The 24618-nt window shown below is 43.3% G+C and overlaps 3 protein-coding genes across 3 annotated transcripts in view; 2 read left to right on the plus strand and 1 right to left on the minus strand.

The window, feature by feature from the left end:
- Positions 1–16765, plus strand: part of cpamd8 (C3 and PZP like alpha-2-macroglobulin domain containing 8) — a 50920-nt gene extending 34155 nt beyond the window's left edge. Inside the window, exons 31-44 of the mRNA XM_078285652.1 lie at positions 1765–1930; positions 2542–2628; positions 2932–3068; positions 3537–3692; positions 4579–4641; positions 6467–6723; positions 7179–7266; positions 9858–9932; positions 10529–10634; positions 10872–10982; positions 11134–11346; positions 12714–12788; positions 15119–15320; positions 15792–16765. Of these exons, the coding sequence (XP_078141778.1) occupies positions 1765–1930; positions 2542–2628; positions 2932–3068; positions 3537–3692; positions 4579–4641; positions 6467–6723; positions 7179–7266; positions 9858–9932; positions 10529–10634; positions 10872–10982; positions 11134–11346; positions 12714–12788; positions 15119–15320; position 15792 (1737 nt within the window). The 3' untranslated portion in view covers positions 15793–16765. The remainder of the gene's footprint in view (positions 1–1764; positions 1931–2541; positions 2629–2931; positions 3069–3536; positions 3693–4578; positions 4642–6466; positions 6724–7178; positions 7267–9857; positions 9933–10528; positions 10635–10871; positions 10983–11133; positions 11347–12713; positions 12789–15118; positions 15321–15791) is intronic.
- Positions 16766–18925: 2160 nt separating this feature from the next.
- On the plus strand, positions 18926–21714 carry cimap1d (CIMAP1 family member D). The gene is made up of 4 exons (XM_071894522.1): positions 18926–18994; positions 19958–20068; positions 20560–20673; positions 21029–21714. Exons 1-4 carry the CDS (start codon positions 18946–18948, stop codon positions 21514–21516), a joined length of 762 nt encoding a protein of 253 aa, XP_071750623.1. The 5' UTR covers positions 18926–18945; the 3' UTR covers positions 21517–21714.
- A 9-nt stretch (positions 21715–21723) lies between these two features.
- Positions 21724–23293, minus strand: cks2 (CDC28 protein kinase regulatory subunit 2). The gene is made up of 3 exons (XM_071920506.2): positions 23103–23293; positions 22407–22534; positions 21724–22250 (listed from the first exon to the last, which is right to left on the minus strand). The coding sequence occupies exons 1-3, from the start codon at positions 23159–23161 to the stop codon at positions 22207–22209; spliced, it is 231 nt and encodes a 76-aa protein (XP_071776607.1). The 5' UTR covers positions 23162–23293; the 3' UTR covers positions 21724–22206.
- Positions 23294–24618: the final 1325 nt, after the last annotated feature.

The following is a 24618-nucleotide window of genomic DNA, read 5'->3' on the forward strand; positions in this document are numbered from 1 at the left end:
ATGAAGTCCCGTGAAAGATACACCTCAGTTGCATTCCTCCCTCGCTTTCTACTTTTGCCCTTGTCTCTATTTTTCTCTCTCTTTCTGTTTTTCTTTTCTTCTCTCTCTCTCTCGCTAATAGCCATGTTGAAGAATAAAAGAACATGAAACAACACAAGTATTATTAAAGACATAATAGACAGTGACAATATTTAAATATCCTGGTTTAGGCACCAAGACCCGCAAAGTTATTGGCCATTCTGGTTGCTCAGTGGATTGAGGTGCAACCATGTGCTTTTGAATTTGTGGGTTTGAGTCCGGCTCATGAGCTTATGCATATCATCCACTCTCATCGTGTCTTTCTTGTCACTCTCCACGGCATTACCTGCATACTATCTAATAAAACCAGAAACATCTTTACAATAATCTAAAGAAACAAATAGTTACGACATAATACTGCTGAGACCTTCCCCAGTGCGTGTTGCCAATGCCTGCAGTATGTAAGCCTCTAAACCTCTCATAGTGTTTGTCTTTGCTCTCCATTCGTCCACAGAGTTGACTCTTTATTTAGCATTTCCTCTTCCTGGCTCCTATCCATCCTCTATCCATCTGTCTCTCCATTTCTTCCGCTATCTATCCCAAAGGGCTCTCCTGAGAATCTGTGGTTTAACAACTGATAAAAACTGAAAAGGTATCCTTCACATCAAAGCAGAAACTCCATCCCCCTTCCAATTGCACCTAATTAAAAGATGACTGCGGCAATTACAGTGAGTGGCTGTGGAGCCCTATCATCTGAGGGATGAGGGAGAAGGTCACATCTGGACGAGATGAAAGTCTACCCCTAAACTTTTTAATGGCCAAAATGAATGTTTATTCAATAACCACATCTGAGCAGGGGAAAAGGCTGTGAGTTTGGACAGGGCAAGCTCCGAACACTTGAACACTGAAAGACATGATGATGATGATAGTGATGGTTCTGGAAGTGTGTGTGTGTGTGTGTGTGTGTGTGTCTGTGTGTGTGTGTGTATGTTGAGATTAGATGAAACGTGTGTTTGGAAAGGGTATGTCAAAGGCCATGCCATGTTAGAGGCATGTCTATACCTCACAGAAGTGTGTGTGTGTGTGTGTGTGTGTGTGTGTGTGTGTGCATATGTTGAGATTAGATGAAACGTAAATGAGAATAAGATACAGATAAGAATAAGACAGAAAGTGAGTACTATAGAAAATGAAACCAAAAATGACAACAAAAAAATAAAATAACCAAATGTATTGAAAATAATGCAGTAAATAATCAATGGTGATAAAGATAAAGCATTATATCATTGACATTTACAGGTTGAAACAGGTTGGATGTGAAAGTGTACATCACTAGCTATTCCCTTACCTGCCGTACAAATGGAAGAACAAATATACAGAAATGTGTTCAGGCATGCAAATATGCTTTGTAAACTAATATGGCTACTCAAGAAAGAGTGATGTAGCACATCCAAAATTGTGAAAAAAAATGACTGGATACAATGCTCACATTTTGTGTGTGCCTCAATAAAGTGTAATGTGAGTATTGTATCCAATAATTTTCTCCCAATTTTGGATGTGCTGCCTCACTGTTTTTGACATATTGTCGTATTGAATTTGATTTTTTTGGCTCAGCATGTGCAAACATAAATTCCACTGCTGAAGTGCCTTGCACATGCCTTGTAAGCTATTTACATGATCATTATCAGATGTGTGTATGCCTGTAAATGTGTGTTCATCTGTGTGTGTCTTATGTGCTGTGTGATCCAGGAAGAGAAGGTGGCGGTGGCCAAAGCCAAGGATTTCCTGGAGAGTAACACTTACTCTGCTGATGACCCTTACACCACGGCCCTGTCTGCCTACACCCTGGCTCTGCTGCGCAGCCCTTACGCCCCGCTGGCCCTGCGCCGCCTCAACCACATGGCCATCACACAAGGTACTGGACACACCGTGCTTCTGCACTGGGAGCAACACCATCAACAAGTCACCGGAAGACCATTCATTTCCTTTAGAGCTGAGTGACCAGGGAAACTCGGGCGATGTGTGACGCTCAACAAGCCTACATAGATGCAATCGGAGCTTCTTGCATCACCCGCAATTGGTCAGAAACAACCAAGTTGCTTGCAGTGTGTACAAGCAGTCAAGATAAAAGCACAAGACAGAGGACATAAAAGACTGTGATAGAAACTACTGTAGTCCTCAGCAGCAGTCCTGTTGTAATCCTAATCAATCCACTCCCCCCTTTTCCCTCTCTGTTTCTTATCTCTCTGTTGGTTTCCTTTAGGCTACCGACACCAATTCCCTCTCTTCCTCTTGAGTGAAACTTTCTGCAAGCTTTGGCAAACTTGTCTGAGCTCAGGGAAACTGGAGGACGAAAACGCTCTTATTTAATCACAATCAAAATCACTTTATTTGCCAAGTGCAATGAATACACAGGACTTGGTTGCATTGTTGCAGAGACATATTAACAGCTATGATGTTAATACCTCACCTCTCTCTCTCTCTCTCTCTCTCTCTCTCTCTCTCTCTCTCTCTCTCACTCTGTAGATGGCTTCACCCACTGGAGTCTGACAGGCAGCACGGTGACAGATGAGGACACTTTCATGGGCTTCAGCGATGGCCTCTCTCAGTCAGGTATATACTTACCATACAATTTGATACCTACTGTAAGTATTAATATCTAGTAGTCCTGTGAACCAAACTGGCACAGTTGTCTTTTCAATGCACTACTGTTCTAAAGTTGCCAAAGACCTCAGTAGAAAAAAGATCAGTGCTTTCATGAAACCCTCTGGGTTGAGTTTACTTGATGGCATGATGTTTGGTGTTGAATAAAAATCTGTGTTAACAGGAAAACCCTTTCACTGCTTCCATTTAACCCCAAAATAAAACTGAGAATCTAAATAAAATTCCAAATCATCAATCCCTGCTTGTTCCCAGTGGTGTCAGCGGAGGTGGAGATGACGGCCTACGGTCTGCTGACCTACACCCTGCTGGGGGACGTGGCCTCTGCCCTGCCTGTGGTCAAATGGCTGTCCCAGCAGAGGAACGCCCTGGGGGGCTTCTCTTCCACTCAGGTAGCCCTGCTTCTCTGGCTTCCCTTCCCCTTTGGATTAGACACTTATAGCAGCCTATAGCATCATGCCTGCCCATGATGTAATGGAACTAAATGCCATACTTCAGTTCAGTGCAGTTCAAATCATTCCAGTTTAGTGAAAAACAGCAATTTCTCAAGAACATGATATAAAATGTTTCACATTATTTTCCACCAGAGAAATGGCGCACAAAATACAGTGCTGTGTGAATGAATGCTAATGGTTACGTAACCTAAAGAAGTTTGCAACCATTTTTGTCCCCTTTCATTCTCTATGCATATACATGAAAAGAATAGTTCAATTTCATTCATTTGTAAAGTAGAAGCAAAGTTTATTTTATTAGTTTCACTGTCTTTTTTAATGGTACAGTATTCAGTGTTTCAGCTGACAGCTGCCTTTTGTAAACCTGTGATGTTACTACTACTAAAGTTGATTTCACTCCCATGCCAGGACACGTGTGTGGCTCTGCAGGCTCTGTCAGAGTACGCCATCCTGTCCTACGTAGGAGGGGTCAACCTCACCATCTCTCTGGCCTCCACCAACCTGGACTTCCAGGAGACCTTTGAACTGAACAGGGACAACAAGAAACTCCTTCAGAGTGCCAAGGTAAATACATTCATGGATTCTGTTAATACTGTAAGTCATAAGTGGGTTTTCTATGGCAAACCTGTTCCTCCATGTTTTTGTGTACAGATGAGGCAAGGTAATTCTTTTGCCATGCTGCTTTAGTGATGTTTGTGTAGGCTGACAGCATTTTATCAGTATTAGTCAATATGGAGAGCAAAGGCCTCATGATACAGAAACATGGTGAGTGCCGCTAATGATTGCCAGCACTTCAGAGGGGTTATTCCACTTAAGAGAAATCCAAGCACTTTTATGCAATTTAGAAATGTTTCCCTCTTGATTGCAGTTGACTGAAGCACTGATGAGTAAGTATGTACCAGAGCTACATTCTGGCATTAAACATTAATCTCTGTGTTTCCAGGTCCGGCTGTGTGGTAGCCAGGACCTTTTCATACTGCCAAACCAAACCAAACTGCACTGGGCTGGATTTCCCAAAAGCACCTCGTTGTTCCGTTGATTTAATAACTGTGCTTTATTGGCCTGTTTGCCCGCACATTACAAACTTGACAGTGTGGACACGAATTACCTTGGCCAGTGCCCTGTGGCTTCAGGTCAGCCCCGCTGTGTGTAAAAGGCCTAAGTCAGTCAGTGTGGTTCAGGTGAGAGTGTAATAAGTCGCTCTCTCTGCCGGGCATGTTCCTCTGCTGTGATTAGTGGTGTCAGCTTAATTGGGGGCAATTAAGGCCTGCTGGTTAGTAGCCAGGGAACCACTGGTGGCAGCGCAGCAGCCTACAGCATTCATTCACTTGATAAATGACTCATTCACCTCTCCCTGCCCCCTCTGGCTCTCTTTGTTTCACTCTGTTTCTTTTTCTTCTCTTTCCTCTCTCTCTCTCTCTCTCTGTCCTCCCTCTCTATCTCTCTCCAGATCCCCAGTATCCCTACAGGCCTTTTTGTCAGCGCTAAAGGAGAGGGCTGCTGTCTCATGCAGGTATTGTAGCAGTACACACACAAGCACACACACATACAGACACATTTGCTGTCTGACACATTACCCAAAGAAGGAGAATTGTAATACTATGCTTGCATCATTGGCTCACAGTGAGAATCCCCCGGCAGGGGAGAGCCGGTTACCGTTCCCATGCCACAGTCCCTAATGCCCAAATTCCTCCCTGTAAATTGCGGTGATCTGGTAGAGCTTAGCCAATTGTTTTCGGAACGGGTTGATCGTTCCTGTTGATTCCCGTGGTCCCCTGGATAGGATGCTGTTTACTTCCTTCCTACCTTGTCACAAAAAAAAAAACAAAAGCTCTTTCATAAACAACTGCAAGGAGTTGCCATGCTCCTCCTGCTCTCTGATCACATTCTGTCCTCCTCTCCTCTCCCCACCCATGTTTGTTAAGAGTTTGTCAGCCTTGAAACTGAATAAGGGATGTGTGTTATCATTTATGCACAAAGGCAATTATAAAAGTCTTGGAAAATGAAAAAGCATGTGTAATCTAAAATGTTTAGGGGGATCAAACTCTGGGAAATCTTAAGGGAACTCTGAGATCTGACTCGATTTGACAAAGAGGTAGAACTGGCTGCAGGAGCTGATGAGCTATAGCAGGACTAAAGTTAATGCATGAACCTTCCTCCAACTGATTCTCTCTCACACACACACACATGCACACACACAAACAGACACACACACATTTCTTTCTTCACTCCTCTCTCCCTACTTTCCCTCTTTCCCTCCATCCACACCCCCCTCTGTGCGTCAACACACCCCCTCTGACAGCCCCTCAGGCCAGCAGCACCTGGGCTCTAATGAAATACAAGAGCGGGACAATCAAAGAGACTTGCCTGTGTGTGTGTGTGTGTGTGTGTGCGTGCGCTGTGGACATGTGTGATGAGTTTCTTCATGTGCTCCAGGATTCCTATTCAAGCATAGCTTTGTAAGTGTCTCAAATCAGTCTGGATGATTTATTCAGGAGGTGTGCAGTTCTGGGAACAATAATCTCCCATGAAATTAAAAGGAGCGTCAAAACACTTGCCTCAAGGCGGAAATAGTAGATAGTCTGCTAAATGCATGTCTTGTGCCCGGTGAATATGATTTATGCTTCTTCAGTGCTGCCTAACTGTTTTCCCTCTAGTCTCTTTTAAAAAGTCTCATCAAGGCCCAAGGTGCTAAATGTTTGAAGCCCTAAAGTAGTTCCTTGGCATTCTTGCAAACTACGTAACTGTAGAAAAGATTGTCAATTTTGTTTCTACGTACAAAGAATATTTTCAGGTTTTCACTTTTATTATAATTGCTGCCTGAAAGCCATGCCAAAGATTTGTCGGAAGAAATGAAGGATGTTTGCAACTGATCTGATTGATGTATAAAACAGAACCTCTGCTTGTTATCGGCCATATCCTAAAAATAAAAAGTAAAACTATAGCCCAAATAAAGGCAGAGAATTCAGAAAATCAGCTCAAGAGCTTGATATATTTTGTCTTAATAACAAAAAGAAACATGAACTTAATTTATAGAGCGCTTTTTAATACAGAGGTTGCAAACTGCTGTGCGCTACAAAATCACAGCAAAAAGAGACAAAAAACAGTTAAGACAAACAGAAAAAGAAATGCAGAATTTAGTCAATGAGTCAGTGAGCCTTGGGGCCTCAGACAAATCATCCATAGCCTGGTGCCCTAATTGCAAAGGCTTGTCTTCCTTTGTTTTTTCTTCTAGATCCAGGTATCAGCAGGGTGATTTACCTGAGGACCTAAAGCCTGTGTTTCACCCATATCATCCTAAAATACTGCCCTCCATACTGCTCTCTGTGTGTGCTTAGATCGATGTGTCTTACAACGTACCTGACCCGGTGGCCAAGCCAGCCTTCCAGCTCAAGGTGGACCTGAAAGAGCCCGCTCAGGGGCGACACCCGCAGCCCCCCTCCTCCTCGTCCCGACACCCGGCCTCCCGCTCCCGGAGCCGTGCCGACAACCGCTCTGAGCTGAACCGGAAGCGGCGGGCGCCCATCGACGACGACGATCCGGCAGCCCACCAGGACAACATGGACTTCCGCATCTCCTTAGAGGCCTGCGCCAGGTACAACACACACTGTCAAAAGTCTCACACACACAGCTCAGAACAGCTTTTTCACTTTTATTCAGTGTTCTTCCCTGCCACTGTGCACCCAAATCAGTGCTGGTGTGTATTCGTTCGTAACTTCTGAAACACGTGCTTTGGTTTTACCTGGGTACCAGACCACTCTGGCCAAAGAACCATCTGAATATCACATTAAAGACAGAGGAGTTATTTTATAAAACCATGATGTAGACTAGTCCTTTAGGAGATATCATTCGGTGAAGGAGTGTTGCATTCCTCAAATTGTATTCATGTTTATGCTAAGCCTCCCCTAAAATGTCTGTTTACAAATTCAAATCCGACTGTTTGCTTTCCAACCCTTGTTTACGAATCCAAATACCTGCTATTTACCTAACAACCAACTCCACCACTAACACCCCTCTATCTCCATCCCGACACCCACTCTCTCTCTCTAGGTGGCTCCACTCAGGCTCTTCCAACATGGCCGTCTTGGAGGTTCCCATGCTGTCCGGTTTCCGAGCAGATGTGGAAAGTCTAGAGAGGGTACGTAGCCACAAACATGGACACACACACACACACACACACACACACACACACACACACATACAATGGCAAGGGTTTAAAGATGGAACGTCGTCCCAAACATAAACACAACTATAGATACACTTACTGGTATTTTTCAGTCCAATATGGAACTATAGTGGTGAAATGGACAATCAAACACAGACAGGCAGACAGACAGGGAGGCAGATTCCTGTCCATCCAAACAGGCAGTCAGGTAAGACAGGTAGATGGAGAGACAGACAGATGGGGCCACATCTGGAGGCCATTTGACGAGAAGCAGCGTGACATGGAATTTATCAGACTCCTCCCGCTTCCCCTGCAGACTCGCTTGCAAGCCCCAGACCCACGTACACACAGACACACAGGATGCATCCCTTAACACACTCACATAAACACACACACACACCGTTTGGATATTGATATTATTCCCCTGGTACAGTGGAGAGGTGTTTAGATGTAAATAGTTGTTGGAGCAGGAAGGAGTCAAGTGTTTACCTGACGTTCCCGTCATTGTGCTACAAGTCGTGGGACAGAACGGCCAAAACATTTCCTCTGCAACGCTGCCGAGGGCTTCACTTCCCTTCAGATTGTGTGTGTGTGTGTGTGTGAAAGCATACATTCCTTCGTGCATGTGTGCCTGTGTGTGTGTGTGTATGTGTCACAGTCATGGGAGTGATCATTACGGTGAGGGTCTTTTTTTTATGGTGGAGTTTAAGTATGATAGGAGAGAGGCCAGGCCAGCCAGCTCTGGCCCTGTGGGGTTACAATGTCTCAGGGCCAGGGGCCACTGGGCCTCCCTGGGCCTATAAGACTGCCACCAGGGCCGGACCCAGCTGGGGGTCGCAGTCAGCCCTCACACACACACACACACACACACACACACACAAATCCCCTTGCCTCCAATGAGGTATGCATGCAGAAGAAAGCTCATGTAGGTCATAGAGAGGAAGACAGATGTAGGTTAGATAGAGGAGTGGATGGAGGGAGTGATGGAGGTTGGATGGATGGATGGATGAATGAATGGAAGAATGGACACATGGAGGGAGAGAGAGTGGGGCCAGATTTTAGGGCTGGTTGAGGTCAACTCCCCAGCCACTCATCAGAAGCTTGTCCCTCATTACTGGACAGTTATAGGGCCTTAGTCTGCAGGCTCCCACCTCTATAAAGAACCACCTCTCTGGCTACCTGGGGAGAAGTGAAACACACACACACACACACACATGCTGCCATGCCAGTAAGTCCTGGGTGTGTGTCGGTTGAAGCTGACCTGAATTGTAGTGGCTAACAAGCTCAGTTTACACCCCCGCTAGCCTCCCTGGGTGTTTTACTGCTGCCTGCCCGACTGCCACTTACATTCCTCAATTTATGGCGGCAAGCTTGGCTTCTACAGTCACGTCTAGTTGTTTTCATGGATGCTGCTAGTCCTGAATGATTAGTCCGCTGACTGACTGGGAGCTACCACAGCCACGGCCTCTTATCACCCGATATAATGAGCTTTGTTTAACGACCCAGAACGCGCTGTGTGCATAACGTTTGAGCTATGAGAGTTCATTGGCATTTTTTAGTTGCTAGTTAGACAAACAATGCTTTTTGTAAACAGAGAGAGGCCAATTGTATAACGTGTGCATGTGCGTGTGTGTGTCTCCGTGGCGCCAGCTCAGGCTGAGCACCTCATAAACCCCTGCTGTCCGAAGGCTGCCACCTTTGACAGAATGAGAATTCCCCCTGTGGGGGGAATTAACACTTCTGGTCCTCTATGCACACACTCCAACATGCAGTAAACAGTTTCCATGTTACTCATTCATACACTTCATACACTCTCATATACATAGGGCTTTATGTATATGACCCATTTGTACATTAAATTTACAAAATACCAGGAACACTTTCCATGAAACACACTGAGCAGGTGACCCAGAGGAAAGCTATGATCCCTTATTGATTTCACCTATTAAATGCACTTCACTCAGATGTTGTAGATAAAGGGGAGGAAACAGGTTTAAGAAGGATTTATGACAGCTGAGACATGGATTGTGCAAAATGGAATGCAGCTTAATATCAGGAAGGTTTTCGGAATGGTTTGAACTTATCATCCTAAAGGAGGATGGGTTAGACGATGAAGGACTGTCAAGAGCTGTGTTTCTCAGAAGCATCCTGGTGCTCTCGTCACCTTTTCAGGCATCTCATCATATTCAGTGGAAAGGAGTAACAGAGGCCTCAGTTCCCTGTCAGCAGGGTAGCTTATCATTCAGGCTAACAGCATCCAGTGGAGACCAATGAACAAAGACACACACACATGCTAAGATTCTTGAAACCAGGCCCAAACTATACAAGACAGTGACATACATTAGACACACAGATGGTATTAGACAAAGACAAACAGATAGGTTCACATTTAAATTCAGCCTCTGTTGGAGTGTTTTACCAAGGATATAAACAGACACGCACACTACAAAAATTTCTTGAACCAATTCCAAAATCTTAAAGTCTGTGTCAAAGAATTGCATCAATCCGGTTGAGTGTTTGTTTTTCTGTGTGTGAGCCCAGTTGACCCGTGTCTTCCCCAACAGCTGCTGATGGACAAGAGAGTGGGTCTGAAGAGGTATGAGCTGGACGGGAGGAAAGTGTTGTTCTACTTTGACGAGGTCAGTTTAACCCAAGTTCCTCAATGTTGTTTCAATCAGGGCTCTGCTCTTGTCAGAGCATATGAATGAGCATATATGCAGGGAGGGTTGGGCATCAGTGTGTGCATGGAGTCTTGGAGAGTTTTGTTTGTGTATAAGTGTATGTGTGTGCATCTGTCTCTATTTGCATGTGTTTCTGGTAGGGACCGGACGATATATCGAAATTCAATATATCGCCACACAAAAATGTGACAATGGGGCAGAAAAAAGAATTGCAATATTTGCTACAATTTATTCTGCTGTAGTTGCCCATCACAATTTCACAAACTCGCCATCAAAATAATATTATTTGCATTTTGGAATGACATTTTAAAATTTTTGTTTACATTCTAGCAAGCCAGTGCCATTGCTAGAAAGATTTGTGGCTCAGAAATAAACATAATTCTGCACAGTCAGACTTTGTCATGTTCATGTTGTCATTGAACTTTTATTTATTACATTGTATACCATATTGCGTATCAAAATAAGATAAGCATATCGTCCCATCCCTAGTTTCTGGGTTTTTGATCATGTATTTTTGCTGTATTTGTTACTCGATGTTTGTCACCCTTCCTCAGATCCCCAGCCAGTGTATGACGTGTGTGGCCTTCCAGGCTGTCAGAGAATACATTGTGGGCAAGACAGCGCCTGTTCCGGTCAAGGTCTATGACTACTACGAACCAGGTGTGCCTCTGATGAATATTTTAAGCACCGCTCTTTAAAGAGTTACGGAGCAGGAAAACCCTCTAACTCACTATGATTTATGAACTAGAGGAAATTGGAATTTTCAAAGTTTGTGGCCTAGTTATGGAAAGTGTTGTCATTGTTTTGTGTGTGTGTGTGTGTGTGTGTGTGTGTGTGTGTGTGTGTGTGTGTGTGTGTGTGTGTGTGTGCTGCTGTGGGTGTGTGCATGTCATGTAGCTTTTGAGGCCACCCGGTTCTACAACGTTAGCGAGAGCAGTCCGCTAGCACGGGAGCTGTGTGACGGACCTACTTGCAATGAGGTGGAGAGTTCAACCAATCAGTGGATAGGTGAGATTTATACTCCGTAATTAGTGGTTCACAGACACGCCCCACTTCATCCATCAATCTCTTTTTCTGTTTTTCCCAGAGAGCTGACTTGCCAGCTTATCTACTTTACTGGTATTTCTTGGATTAAAACAAATGTCCATTTCTTCTGCAGGTTTTGTGCAGGCGAACCAGTGTAACAATGTGTTTGGCTGTCTGGAGGAGGAGCAGTTTGAGCGTTGCACCTGCTACAGGGACTGTGGTTACGACGGGGAGCCGGTTTGTGGGTCGGACGGGCAGCGCTACCAGAACCAGTGTCAGATGGAGGTGTTTGCCTGTCGAAACGGGACGCGCATCGAGCAGGTCCCGCTGTCCCAGTGTCCTCAGAGTAAGAGCTTTCTCAGCCCACATCACCTCACATCACATCTGGCTCCGAGGAATTGGTCTATATTTCTCTTCAGGCTGCATGTACACTACAAGACTTTGATGAAAATTATCCCAAAGCTGTCCCATGCCAATTTCAACTCATTTTGAAAATGCCACGTCAGAACTTTGGGGGGTTTTTGTTGTTCTTTTTTCAGTGGCAATCACACCACCTTTTTCTTGGCTGGGAACAAAAGCGTTGGTAGTGAAGACGTCTTGCAGTGTGCATCCACCTTTAGTTTTATGCAAGCGAGATCAAACGCTGGGAGAAGTTGGCAAGAAGCTCCATTCCAGTCAATATCTACTGTATGCAGTTCATTATATAGAGTAGGTCAGCTGTAACTCACAGACACTGACAGCGTTTCCTAAGAAATATTCCTCCTTTTAGAGGAAGCAAGTGAGATGGAGATGTGTCTGTCTGTGTGTGTGTGTGTGTGTGTGGGGGGGGGGGGGGGGGGGGGGGGGGTACTCATGCACGCTCGTGACCTACTGTATGCGTTTCATCTGATACAGTAGGTCGGGTCGGCTGTAACTCATACACATGCGTGTGTGCGTGCGTGTGAGTGCATTTGTATACGTGTCCATTGCGTAAGCATCTGCGTATGTGTATGCGAATGTGAGGGTGTGTGTGTGTGCGTTCATCTGTGTGTCCCATGATCTGAGCTGTGGAAACAGCTGTTCAGGTGTTGTGCTGATTACTGGATGAGTTTTGTGAGAAGAGCTCCCCCCCCGCTCCCCCCTCCCCCTCTCTCTGCCTTGCTCTACTCCGCTATATTACAGGGCACTCCAAATGACAGAGTGCTTTTGTCCAGCCCTTTGAAAACCTTGTCACATTCCTTTCCGACGCACAGCCCAACAACAAAGGAGCCTTCATGTTGCGAAGCAGATTGGGAAAAGGCACAGACAAAACTTTGGTGGGAAAAGATCTCAGTTTGTGCCAAGTGGTTCATGCTGTAGATTATCAAAAGGACCATATCTTTGTTTAGACCCCCCTGACCTTGTTTGTTTGTGTATGGTTGTGGGGGAAATGCATGCCCCCATTTCTCGTTTGAAAAGGGAAAAAGATACGATTCGTCTCCTCACATGGCCCCTCCGGAAAGATTTTGGCCCCTGCTATATTTGGAAAGATTTTAATGCAGGCCATTGTTGTGACTTGATTGAGTGTACATTATTGTTTTGCCCGGAAATGTTGCTCAGTAGAGTGGATAATTCTTCTGAAGCACTGTTTAGATTATGTAACATTAAAACTCTAACTGTTAACTGTTGAGTTGTCATGGCAGCTCTATAAATGTGAATAATCTGACGTCTGTGTATGTGTGTTTATATTTCCAGTGGAGACCACAGTGGAGGACAGGCAGCCAATGGCAGGCCAGGAAGCTGAGCAGGCTTCAGTGCCTGTACACACAGGTAACTCCATCTGCTATACCTTTCTCTACAGATGGCCACACATACACACACACCAACTCTCTTTCGTCTCCACCTCTCAAGCCCCTTCTACAGCACCCCCACCCCAAACCCTCCTATACGTTCTTCCCACAATTCCCCATACCACCTCTCTCTTTCTCTCCACCCCTCCCTCCATCTCTCTCCTGAGGCCAGCTGTTCCCAGCAGCAGAGGCAGGACTAGATCTTTTATTTCTTCACACAACACTTTTCTATCATACATAAATGCTCTAAGGATTCAGGATTTTTTGCTCCATCTATTTATTGTATCTATTGTCTGGGTGCTGTAGCTTTGAATCTTCCGGGATTCTAATCTTATCCTACTCTTGCATTTATTGTAAGTCACTCTGGGTATGAGTGTCAGCTAAATGTAAATGTAGAGAGTGGAGACTTCAGGCGCATTGAAGCCTGAAGTTGACATGTGCAGACGTGTGCGGAAGGCCCATAGGAGCATATGCCTATATAACATTGTGTACACGTGTGTGTGTGTGTGTGTGTGTGTGTGTGTGTGTGTGTGTGTGTGTGTGTTGATATGGGACCTCACCAGGGCAACACTAGGGCAACAGGAAGAGAGAGAGAATGACAGACGGAGAGAGAGAGATGGAAGAGAGTGGAGGGAGAAAGTGAGAGAAAGAAGGGGAGCAAGAGTGAACGAGGGATGAGAGAGACAAAAGGGAGAGTGTGAAGGGAGGGGAAAGAGAAGAAGTGTGAGAGAGAGGAAGGGATAGGGAGAGAGAGGAAGGAAAGAGAAAGATACATAGAAAGGAGGAAGGGGAAAGCAGGGAGGTAGGTGGGGTGGGTGGCAGAACATTCCCCTGCCACCACATCATGTCTACAAGCAGAGCGATAAATAGGAGGATAGGTTTCACACTCTGGGCTTGATTGTTGCTCTGCCATGAGCTCGGATCAGCTGCCACTTCCAGAGAGCCAGCCAGAGAATTCCAGATAGGATGTTTGGCTGTGTGTGGAGGGAGGATGTAGCTGTGTTAGATTTGGCAACGGAAACGTAGAAAGGCACTGCAGTCATGTGTGTGTGTGCGTGCGTGCGTGCATGCTAGTGAGTGTGTGTGTGTGTGGTCATGTGTCAGCTATTGTAAACATATGTATTAATGTCTGCATTTGTGCTGTGCATGTGCCTGTTATTGCAGACGTTGGTGAATGCCTGCGTTTGTGTACAGGTGTGTGTGTGTGTGTGTGTGTGTGTGTGTGATGTGGCACGGCCTGCACTGACTTGTTTCCAGCCTGCAGCTCCCGGTAGCTGCAACACACAAAGCTGCTTTCAGTCAAAGGTCTCCCCAGTACAAAAGCTGAAGCTTCACACTCGCCACAGGAATGCTATTACGCACTCAAACACACATGCACACGTATGCACACACACGCATACTGTAGGCACACACGCAGACACACACGCAAATATGCCCACACCCAGACACGCACACGTAGACACTCACCTATAATACGATAACCCTAGGGTGATCAGACTGAATAAGTACTGTAAAAACACTGTCATTGTAAACCATTATAAAGTTGACGACATGCCCGCTAAGTGCATTGGGAGTGTAATAGGTGAGAGCGCGCTGTGTGCCAAGGAACTGACAGTTTTCACTGGAACAGTGGAGGAAACTGTGGCTTTGGAATTAGCTTCCCTGTGCAGACTTGTCTCTCTTATTAGTGAACTTGTTCTGGAGGACAACATATAATGGACACGCAGACTTGCAGGCTTCATTTGAGCTGCCACTCTCAGTCTGAACTTTTTCACCGTGTGCCTGAAATTTGATCAAGTGATCTGTTCGTTTCCCCTTTTATGAATCAAAAGTTTTGTTTTCCATTTAGACCTCAAAGAAAAAGATCCAATGTACACCGCAAACATTGAAAAAAAAAATCAGATTGTAGGTGGTTGTAGGTGGAAGTGTAAAAATAGTAGTTAGTCATGTAAAGGAATGCTATATCTGAAAAGATTAGAAGTAGCCTGCTGTATCTGCTGGAGTACTGCATTTTAAGCGGGGAGTGACCCCTACTGGCCATGATAGGGTACAATCGCTCCTGTGCAGGGGTGAAAATTAATATTTAAAATCATCTACAAATATTTGAAGAGCTTGAGATGTACTGGAAATAACTGTCCATGTTACCAAACACTATAATCTCCAAAGTGGCTAGCAAGTGAATCAAGTTCCTCTCATCTTATATCAAATATAATAAAACGCGTTCAGTGGCTACTTTTCCCAGGCCTGATTTCTACTGGGCTTCAAGTGATCTGACTCTCATGTGGTTTATTGTCTCTCTTGTCCCTCCAGGTGAGGAGGAGCAGGGCTCCATGGCGGAGGTGTCCTACTACTCCTACGAGTACGACCCCGATTCCGAGCCTTTCCTCGCCGACGCAGAGGCAGAGGATCATTTTGACCTTCCTGAAGGAGAGAAGGATGCAGAGCAGAAGGTGCTGCCGCCAGCAGATACCCAGCAAGCCACACTGGACACAAAAAACACCCCCGAGCGATGGTACGACCCCCTCCGTCAGATTTACCATCAGTTTTGTCTCCACATGAAAAGAGTGGTAGCATGATTTAATGAGACTAGACTAGATCCATAATGGTGCATATGTGTAAGGATCTCCAGTCTACTTTACCTGGATACATGAAGGCCTGATAATCCTGTTAAAACAAAGCCAAAGAATAGTGAAACCAAGAGAAACTAATTCAGTTAAATCTCCTGTCCTGTACTGTGTATCATTTAATAGCAGTCATGGGTAGACATTTTGTTGATCTGCAGTCTCAACCCTAGTCATAACCTTTGACTTCTAAAACACACAGAAAGTAGTTCCTGCTGTTTGCTGAGTAATAATGCATGTCACTGTTGAAAAGCAAAACTCCACCATTGTAGAAAGAAGATGCTGTTTCCAAAGACTTCAACTTTTAAGTGTCTGAGATTCTCCTTTCACCACAGTTTGTCTTGTTCTCCTGTCGTCCACAGAAACGCTCCCCGACTGAAGCCACGCCCACCTCCAAATTGTACATTATTTGTGAATATGTTAGAGTGAGTGGAGACAGAAGAGACTCGGGGATTTGTCCAGCCCGAAAGGAAGAGATGGTGGGGTCTAGAGGGTGTGTGAGTGAGATTGCGTGAGTGTGTTTGTATGCATGGATTAGAGTCGGTGTGAATGCATTTATGTGTTCACTTGTGTGTGTGTGTGTGTGTGGTTAGGCGTGAGTGTGTATGACTGTTAATAAGCTAGTGTCCTCCAGACTTCTATTTTTCTTTCTCTGTCAAATCTCCAGTCTCCTAGTCGCCAATAGACACCATAGCGTCTTTGTTATTCACTGTACTGCCTTTGTAATCACTAGATGAAATAATCAAGTATTTATGTTTGTAATTACACCTGAGTTTAAGCAAAAATGTTTTGTTATATTTTCTATCTGTGGTATTTATTTGTAGCTAGAGCTCATGTTTTTTTATTTGCCATTTTTGTGATTGCCTGCCCATATTGTCTAGTTTTTGCCCTGTCACCCAGTGCTTCCTTCAATTCAAACAAAAGATATGTGTTGTGAAAAACATTTTTGTCCCTCAAAGCAAGCTTTAACCCAATTATTGAGATGTTTGATGAAATTCCTGTACTTGTATCCTGCTGGAAAAAAGACATATGCTAACCATATGCTCTACAGAAATATAAGCTCATATGTTTTTTCAAACTATTGTACCAAGCTACCAACATCTACTCTCAAGTTACATTTTGGTTATCTTTCACCTTACTGCAGACAGGGATTTGATTGTACAGTTCATAAGCTATTTTGTTTTTATATGTTAAATTTTGATTCGTGAAGCAATCAACGTAAAATCAACAATGAAGTTTTGAATTACTGTAAATGTACCAAATTTGATCCATTGTAGACCCTATTCATATAAAATACAGTGCTTTTGAAACAAACAAGAATAAAATTTGTATACAATCTGGGTTTTGGTATCGTTGCCTCTACACATTCATGTTAAGGCTTTGTGCTCTGGACAAAAGTTGCTCATGTGGGAAATTAGTAATATGTATTGCCTGAGTTTGAATCGTGGCTCATATGTACTGCCACACTTTATTCTTCTGTTCTGTTTTGTTTGTCTGTCTTTCTTCTCTGTTTTTACCTTTGTCCTTGATATATATCTAGAAAAAAACACTGAAGGGCTGCTGCCTTTCCCCGGGTTGCCTCCATTCCAGCTGCAGAGCAGGACATGTATCTGCTGGAGAGGATCTGCAGTGCAGTGGTTTATGGAAGCTGTGTTGCTCCATTTCCTTTGAAAGGCTAGTTAAGTCTGGAGATAATTTCCTGTCAGCAGTGAGCTGTATTACAGCCTGCTGCTTCAGAAGGCCCTCTGCTTTGATAGCTCTGACTCTCTGACCCCTGGCGTGTCTCTGTGTGTGTGTGTGTGTGTGTGTGAGAGAGAGAGAGTTTGTGTGTGCATGTATCAGTTTGTACATACACATCTATATGTTTGTGTGTGTACGTGTGTGTGTGTATGTGTTTGTGCTGCTGCTAACAACAGATTCAGGTTACCAAAGCAGCAGCCAGGAGAGAGTTAGAGCCTGTTAATGTTTAATGTTTGTTTTCTGCTCATGCCACTTGTCAGCCCTCTCTGTTACTGTGGCCTCTGGCAACTGGCAGCGCAGGCCTTTAAAAAAGTCTGCCAGCTCCAAACCACAGATCATCAATGGGATCGGTTGAGGAGATCAAAGTGGGCTAAACTGTAGCTGCATATGGGGAGGCAGTTTGCCCTTGAGGTTAGAGATGAGAAAGCAGAAGGTTGCTAGTTTAATTTCCAGCAGTGGTCTATTCCAGCTGTAAACGGGCAATTTACGACTACATCAATGGGGCCTGCCGAATGAAGGTACTCCACCTCTAACTGCTCCAGGTGTGCTGCACTGCATCTGACCCTGCATCTGCGGTTTGGCCTACATTTGTGTATGCAAGTGTTTGTGGGGAGAACATTCAATGTGTGACGTGGCTAATCAATTTCTACTGTATGCATAATAAGGCTGCATGGACTTGCAAGATATTTCAAAGCAGGAAGATAAAGTAGGAATTGCTTCTTTCATTTATGCAAAGAGCGTAAAGAGATTCTCCTGGTGCAATTGTACGCTCACTAGTTTATCGTTTGAGGTAGACCTTAAACCCAAACCTACGTGGAAACTTTACCCTCCCTCTAAACTCTGAGCAGTGACAGTGCAATTCACCCATCCAGTGTGAATGGGAGAAGTTTGTGTTTCCTGTAGGAACAATAAGCCGATCAGCCAGCAGTGCAGGGGACCTGGCTGCTGGAACAGACGATCCAGGACAGTCTCCGTGGCAACTGCATGCATGGCTGAAGAGTGATATTGCGTCTCCACACTGCGATGAGCAGAAAGAGTGAAAAGAGAAAGGAGGGACAGGGGGATCTTGGTTTCATGGATTGCTGCAGGGAGCTAGCGTTACATGAGAGTGAATCGGAGTGATGACATTGTTTCTAAGCACCAGCTGAGTGCACCTATACACTGCCTACCTCTCTGGAAGAAGGGCTATTCATCTGGCTGAGCTGCCACCGATGGAGCAGTTGGGACAAAGAGACAAACAGACAGATAGATAAACCAGACATTGTCTTATAAGAGCCTGCAGTATAGAATATGTTCTGTTGCTGACACTTTGGTATGTATTTTAGATCTCGGGTCTCCTGATTGTTTCAGAGGAAATGGGGGATTGATTCTGCATTGTTAGGATTCTGGGTTTCAGTTTCAGCCAAGATATGGGCGATGCTGGATCTTGGAGTTATGCTGTAAATGTAGGGACTCTATTACAATGTCTGAAGAAAGGCCATCCAGTAGGACATGGATTAAGGAGTAAGAAGGACCATATGATCACCATGGTCCTCTAAAGCCTCTTTCAATTCCAATTCAAGTATGCAGTCACCCTCAGTGCCGGCTTAGAAGGAGCCATATCTATGCAATAAGGTGCAAAATATTGCTTTTTTAAAGTTTTTTCCATGATGTAATTGTCATAATCATTATTTCTTTAGTACTTTGTGCATGGTTTACACACATTGTGCTGTGTGAATATTTCTGTAGTGCAGCTGCCATTGAGGGATTCCTGAAGGATCATTCACTGCTTTTGCCATGAGTGAAGCAGAGAAAAAACGTCCTGTAATTGCAGGCAGAGAAAAAGGTGAGTTCATCAATGGAGGGTGAATTCTTACAAAAGGCTGCTATTACTGATTGCCTATGTGATGTTTCCATGTTTGGAAAACTTCATCACATTGGCTAAGTTCTATGGGATTCTTTGGTTTTTTTGTACAATCTTGTGGTCATTGACTATATTTCATCATTTCAGAGGGGGAACGTTGACTTCAGCAGGCTAGAGGATTTCTCAGTGTGCAGACTTGCCAGGACTCGCTCTGTCCTGTGTTAAAAATGTTCCCACTAGCTCTGCTTGTGCACATGCCTCTGAACACTTGTAGGCTGATGTAATGCTTTTCCGCAGGTTTCTTGGTGGTTGTGCACTGCCTGCAGCACTGTCCTCTCTAGCTGGGGATCGTCAGCTGCCTGTCTGACCCAGCATGCATGATATGCACCAATCAGATGCAAATCAGTCATTTAGGCTCATAGCTCCAGGCTTACTGGCTGCTAATTATCAGGTGTCTCAGAGAGCAGAATGCATATGTAAGTCCAGGATCAGTTTTGCCTTTCAAAATATAGTGAATGAGATGGAAATGTTTTTAGACATTGCAGATTTATTGCTCAGTTTTATACCACTGACTTTTATTTATAAGGCTATTACTGATGCCTATTACTACCTATTACTACTGATATTACTGATTATGTATGCCAATACTGGCATACACAATCTCTGTCTGGGGCAAGCAACAGTCTTATAGCAAATTTCCAAAATGTTCCTAAAATTGTTCGTTTTCTCTACTTTGACATGACTTTTAAGGCTTGGAAATGGTCAGAATCATTTTCCTTACTTTTCCATAGTACCCAGACCTGCATAGGAACCCTGGTTATTAGATAGAACTACAGAAGCCATGATTTAAATAAAAGCTATTGTCACTTTCAGTTTTTCATATTGCACATCTGTCTCATTAGTGCACTGTAAATGTGATCTTCTGACATTTCCCTTTGTCTGTAGGGCCTGGACCCGGGCGCTATGCGCTCCCTCCCACCATTGGTTTTATTGGCCATGACTTCACCAAGCCAACTAGCCCTGCCTATTCTTTCCATGGCAGGATGAGCAACAATAGTAAGCCCTTCTCTTTCTCTCACTTTTATCTGCAATTATTATTACATAGAATACATTTTTATTGTTTTTCTTTCTGTAATTAAATGTGTTGGTGCCGTCTCGGAGGGGACAAACCTGAATACATAAATACATATAATAGCTAAAAAAGCCAGCATAGATGTCATAAACACCACAAAGCATTTTACATAATTACAATCATAGATCTCTTAATCTTTTAAAAACAATTTCATCCTCTCAAATACATCACCTAATATACCATGTTCCCTGGTTAATAAATCACTCAATGGTAAATACTAGTTCTAAGTGACACAATGTCAAATCATAGCCAATAGGGGGAGACAACACAACATTATCGTATAGTTTCTCAGTTGTTCCTGTTCATGAATTTGTTTGCATCTAACCAGCCTATTGACTGAGAAAAAAGTTATTTTTTTCAACAATAGTGATTAATAATGATGAATTAATGTGAGAAATGTTTGCTTTTCCTGCAGTGTACTGTGTTGACTCCAGTCCTGGGCCTCAGTACCATATTGATGCAAAAATGACTCGTTTTGGAAGGGACGGCAACCCTGCATACTCAATGTTGGGCAGAATGAAAAGACCAAGTAAGTTCCCATCATAACAGGTAAAGAACATTTATTTTGAACGCATAATTATTAGTCATGGTTGTGACAACAATAAAAACATCTAACATGCAAATGTACACTATTTTGCTTATTTTAAACACTTCACAGATTGACTGTTATATGTAATGCTGAATTATAAATCATTCTTGATTGGCCCATTCCAAGACTCTGGGCCCTCATACATGTGTTTTTGACACTTCTTGTACTCCAGTGTCAGCTGCTGCAACTGAAAATCTGAACCCCCATGAAGGGAACCAAACAGACAGTTACTCTACCATATGGTGTTGAGTTGTTGCTTTTTGCATGACAATAATTCAGCTGTTCTGTTCACTAGAGGAGATATTCCAGACGCCTGGCCCAGGAGCATACAGCCCTGAGAACGCCCCGCCATGCAACCTCCAGCGCAGACCCCCCTCCTACACGATGGGCTCTCGCACACGCTACCGCACCGTCGACTCGGTACCTGCCCCTAACAAGTACTCTCTCCCTTCACTCATGGGCCCACAAGTCCCAAACAAGCCAGCCGGTGCAAGCTACACAATGTCAGGACTTTACAAGACAGGGGGCCCATCTGAGGACTTATCCAAGACACCGGGACCTTGTGGGTACAACAGAACAAACCCAAGTGTTTATTTACCCCGACAGCCAGCGTTCTCCATGCTGGGGCGTCACAGCTTACCCAGAGATGCCACCAAGAAACCCGGTCCTGGAACGCATAACCCAGAGAAGGTGACAGTCAACAAGGCCCGGGCCCCGGCCTACTCTCTGGGCATCAGACACTCTGAGTTTGTCACACCGCTAGTTGTCAATGTAGCTGACTGAGCATCACCCACTCCTGTGTAAAAACTTTGTTTATAACAGTTAGCCACCATATAAATATAGGTTGTCTGTGAAGGTAGAATAGAAAATTATACAGACAAAATTATGTAATTGTATAGAAAAATATCACTGAAAAGAAAATGCATATGTAACACAATACATTTTATTTTGTTCTGTCCAGCAACAAATAATTTTTCTAGAATCAACGTGTAATATCTAGTAATAATATATGTACATTAAAGCAACCAATAAGATTAAAGAAAAATAAATGTTTGAACACAGAAAGCTCTTTTAGGAAAAACATGTGGGCTTGCATTCGAGAAAAATAAAACCCTAGACCTGTATGACCAGTCAGTAAATACATCAATCTTAACAAATGAAATCAGAAAATACATAACAAATGTATTCAACTAATATAAAATTTCCTGGAGAACTTTCATCTTCATATTGTTGCTAAGCTGATCAATCACAGCAGAACTGTTGTGGCACTTCAACTCTCCTTGACTAGCTGTTTGCCTCTCATTACCTCCAAAAATGTAAGGAGTTTGAAATAAAAAACAAACAAACTATAAATACGGGTTTGTTATACTATACATTCAAACATATGGAGAGATGTACATGGGAGAAATGTATGGTCCAAAGACGATACAAATCAGTAAAGATGATATCAGGTATGTTATAGATGGTTTCCACTCAATCCTTTGGGAGAGGTCTTCTGAAAAGCAGTATGTGTGGCTCTGGAGAGTTAAATAAACAAGGAGATTCTGTCAGCATAAAGTGGTTACACCAATTCTTACACTATAAATACACAGCTGTGGTCCATGTCTATGTAAGCTTCAAGACAGCCTAAAAGATACCTGCCTGTAAGAGCCATCAGGTCAATGGTTGCTCACCTGGTTTGTGGATCATGTAGTGAATCCAGCCCTGGCTCTGCTGCACCCCCAGCTCCCTCCATTCCTCTTCTGTCATCAGGTGGGAGGTGGGCACCAGTTTAGACAGCTGCTTTGGGAGCATGACATGCCTAGGAGGAGAGAGATCAAATGAAAGTCATTGACAAGACTAACCTACTAACGTCAGAGCACAAAAATTGCGTTTTACAGCAGGTTGACAAAACGGTACGAAGTAGTAACGAATCATTATTACCATATTCAGTTAACTCTGACATATGTTTGAAGCCCACGTGACAGATATACTGCTGACCTCCCTGTACGTTTTGGTGGGGATTTCTTTTTCTAAAAAGTTACGTTACGATATTATAGACTAAAATAACGTTAAAGAACATATTCAGATAACGTTAAGACAAACAACGGTCAAACCAACTCAAAATCCACTTGAACGATTTAGTTAACGTTAATGTTACGTAAGAGCTGACCGAGGTTATTTTGGTTGTACTATTAGGTTGTCAGCGTATATATTCAATTCTTACATATTCGATAATGTATTTTATTAAACTATCCTAACATGAAACGTTTGCTAACATTAACCTAGTTACCGACAGCAAACGTTCTGTTAAGCCATCGAATCTAACGTTAGCTAACGCTAGCTAGCGAACTTTTGACAACAACGTTAGTCAACGTCAATAAACATACCTGTACTCGAACTCTTCATCGGTGTATTTGTCAGAGTAGTAAATCTGCTTTTTCGACATTTTCAGTAGATGATAAGGAGTTAATGTTGATGGAGAGAAAGCTGTTTTCAGGCGGTGTAAAGTACTAACTAACGATAGTTATGAGCGCAAGCTGTCATCTGCCGCTGTTTTCAGAGGACCTAAATTTTAAACTCAAACGGTCCCCCGCCTTCCCTGGATTGGTGAAGGGAGCGGCACGCGGACAAAACAGAAGCCCAGGCCCCACCCCCTAACTTGACTCCAACATCGTCTATGCTTTGGAAGAGGAATCACTCAATAATGAAATAAACTGGCCCATCTTCCGGTCTGCAAAATTGGGCGTGTTTCTTAAGGAGTGCTTTTCACAACACTTTTAGCTCAAACGTTAACACAATTTTTGTTTTTTGTGTCACTTGCTCCAAATTTATTAGATGTTTTGACGGAAGACAGAAGCATTGTACCTCGCAACTTTTACTCTGGTCCGTTGCGCTTCTCAAAGACTGTTGCGGTAGCCTAAAATAAGGGATCAGTAGAGGTCTTCGCTTCTTCATTATCTCTGCTTCAAAAGTCATGTGTGTCAAACATTTTTGGTCTCTATGGTTTCCGTCTTCACTTTAGAGTAGGCCGAAACAGTGAATCTGAGTTGACTGCAGTTGTTTTAATTTTCCTGTTTATTTCAATTGACAAATTGGTGTTTTATTCTAACTGGCATTAAAAACTTGCACTCGTGCTGCTGTATGTAAGTTTTAAAAGCCTATAGGCTTTAGGCTAAACTAGTAGGCTAAGACGTTAGTAAGAAAGTTTAACAGGTAGAAAACATAGGTAGAAAATCAGTCCTAACCATTAAGCTTTCATTATAATCTTCGCTGTAAATGACGGTGATATTGGTCTCTTACGTAACATGTTAATATGGTGTTTGTAAATGAAATTCAAACTACAGTAGTAATATGTTTTTTTTCTAGTTGGCTATTTTCTAGTAGGCTATTTTCTATAGTTTGTCCTTGGTCTGAGTCTGAAATGCATCGCTACAATATTTTATAGCCTACATGATATTTAAATGTGTTTGACAGACAAAAGTTCTGCTGCTGAGCTCAATTTTTTCCTTTGTATCTTTTCCAGTGCACTCTTACAAAGGAGGTGCCATTTTTAACACATCATTGTCTTGTGTTGTTATTAACATATCTTGTGTTGAAAGTGTGTGTTGTGCCAATGAAGACACACAGATGTGTTAAAAATGACATCCTTTGTAAGAGTGTGGATTCTTGATTGTTCATAGATTGTTCTCTTAGAGATGCAAAGATGCAAAAAGTTAACATAATTGACATTTTCATCAACTAATTTATTTTTTCTTCAAATTTCAATAATTACTGCTGTGATAGGATGAATTACACTTTGAGAAATGCATCACCTAACGTATTTTCTATATGCCTTACATGAATATGTTACTTTCTCAGTCGATGATTTGTACAACATTAAATATAAACTCTTCAGTGAATGAA

This window comes from Centroberyx gerrardi, chromosome 9 (genome assembly GCF_048128805.1).
Source record: "Centroberyx gerrardi isolate f3 chromosome 9, fCenGer3.hap1.cur.20231027, whole genome shotgun sequence".
Classification (NCBI taxonomy): domain Eukaryota; kingdom Metazoa; phylum Chordata; class Actinopteri; order Beryciformes; family Berycidae; genus Centroberyx; species Centroberyx gerrardi.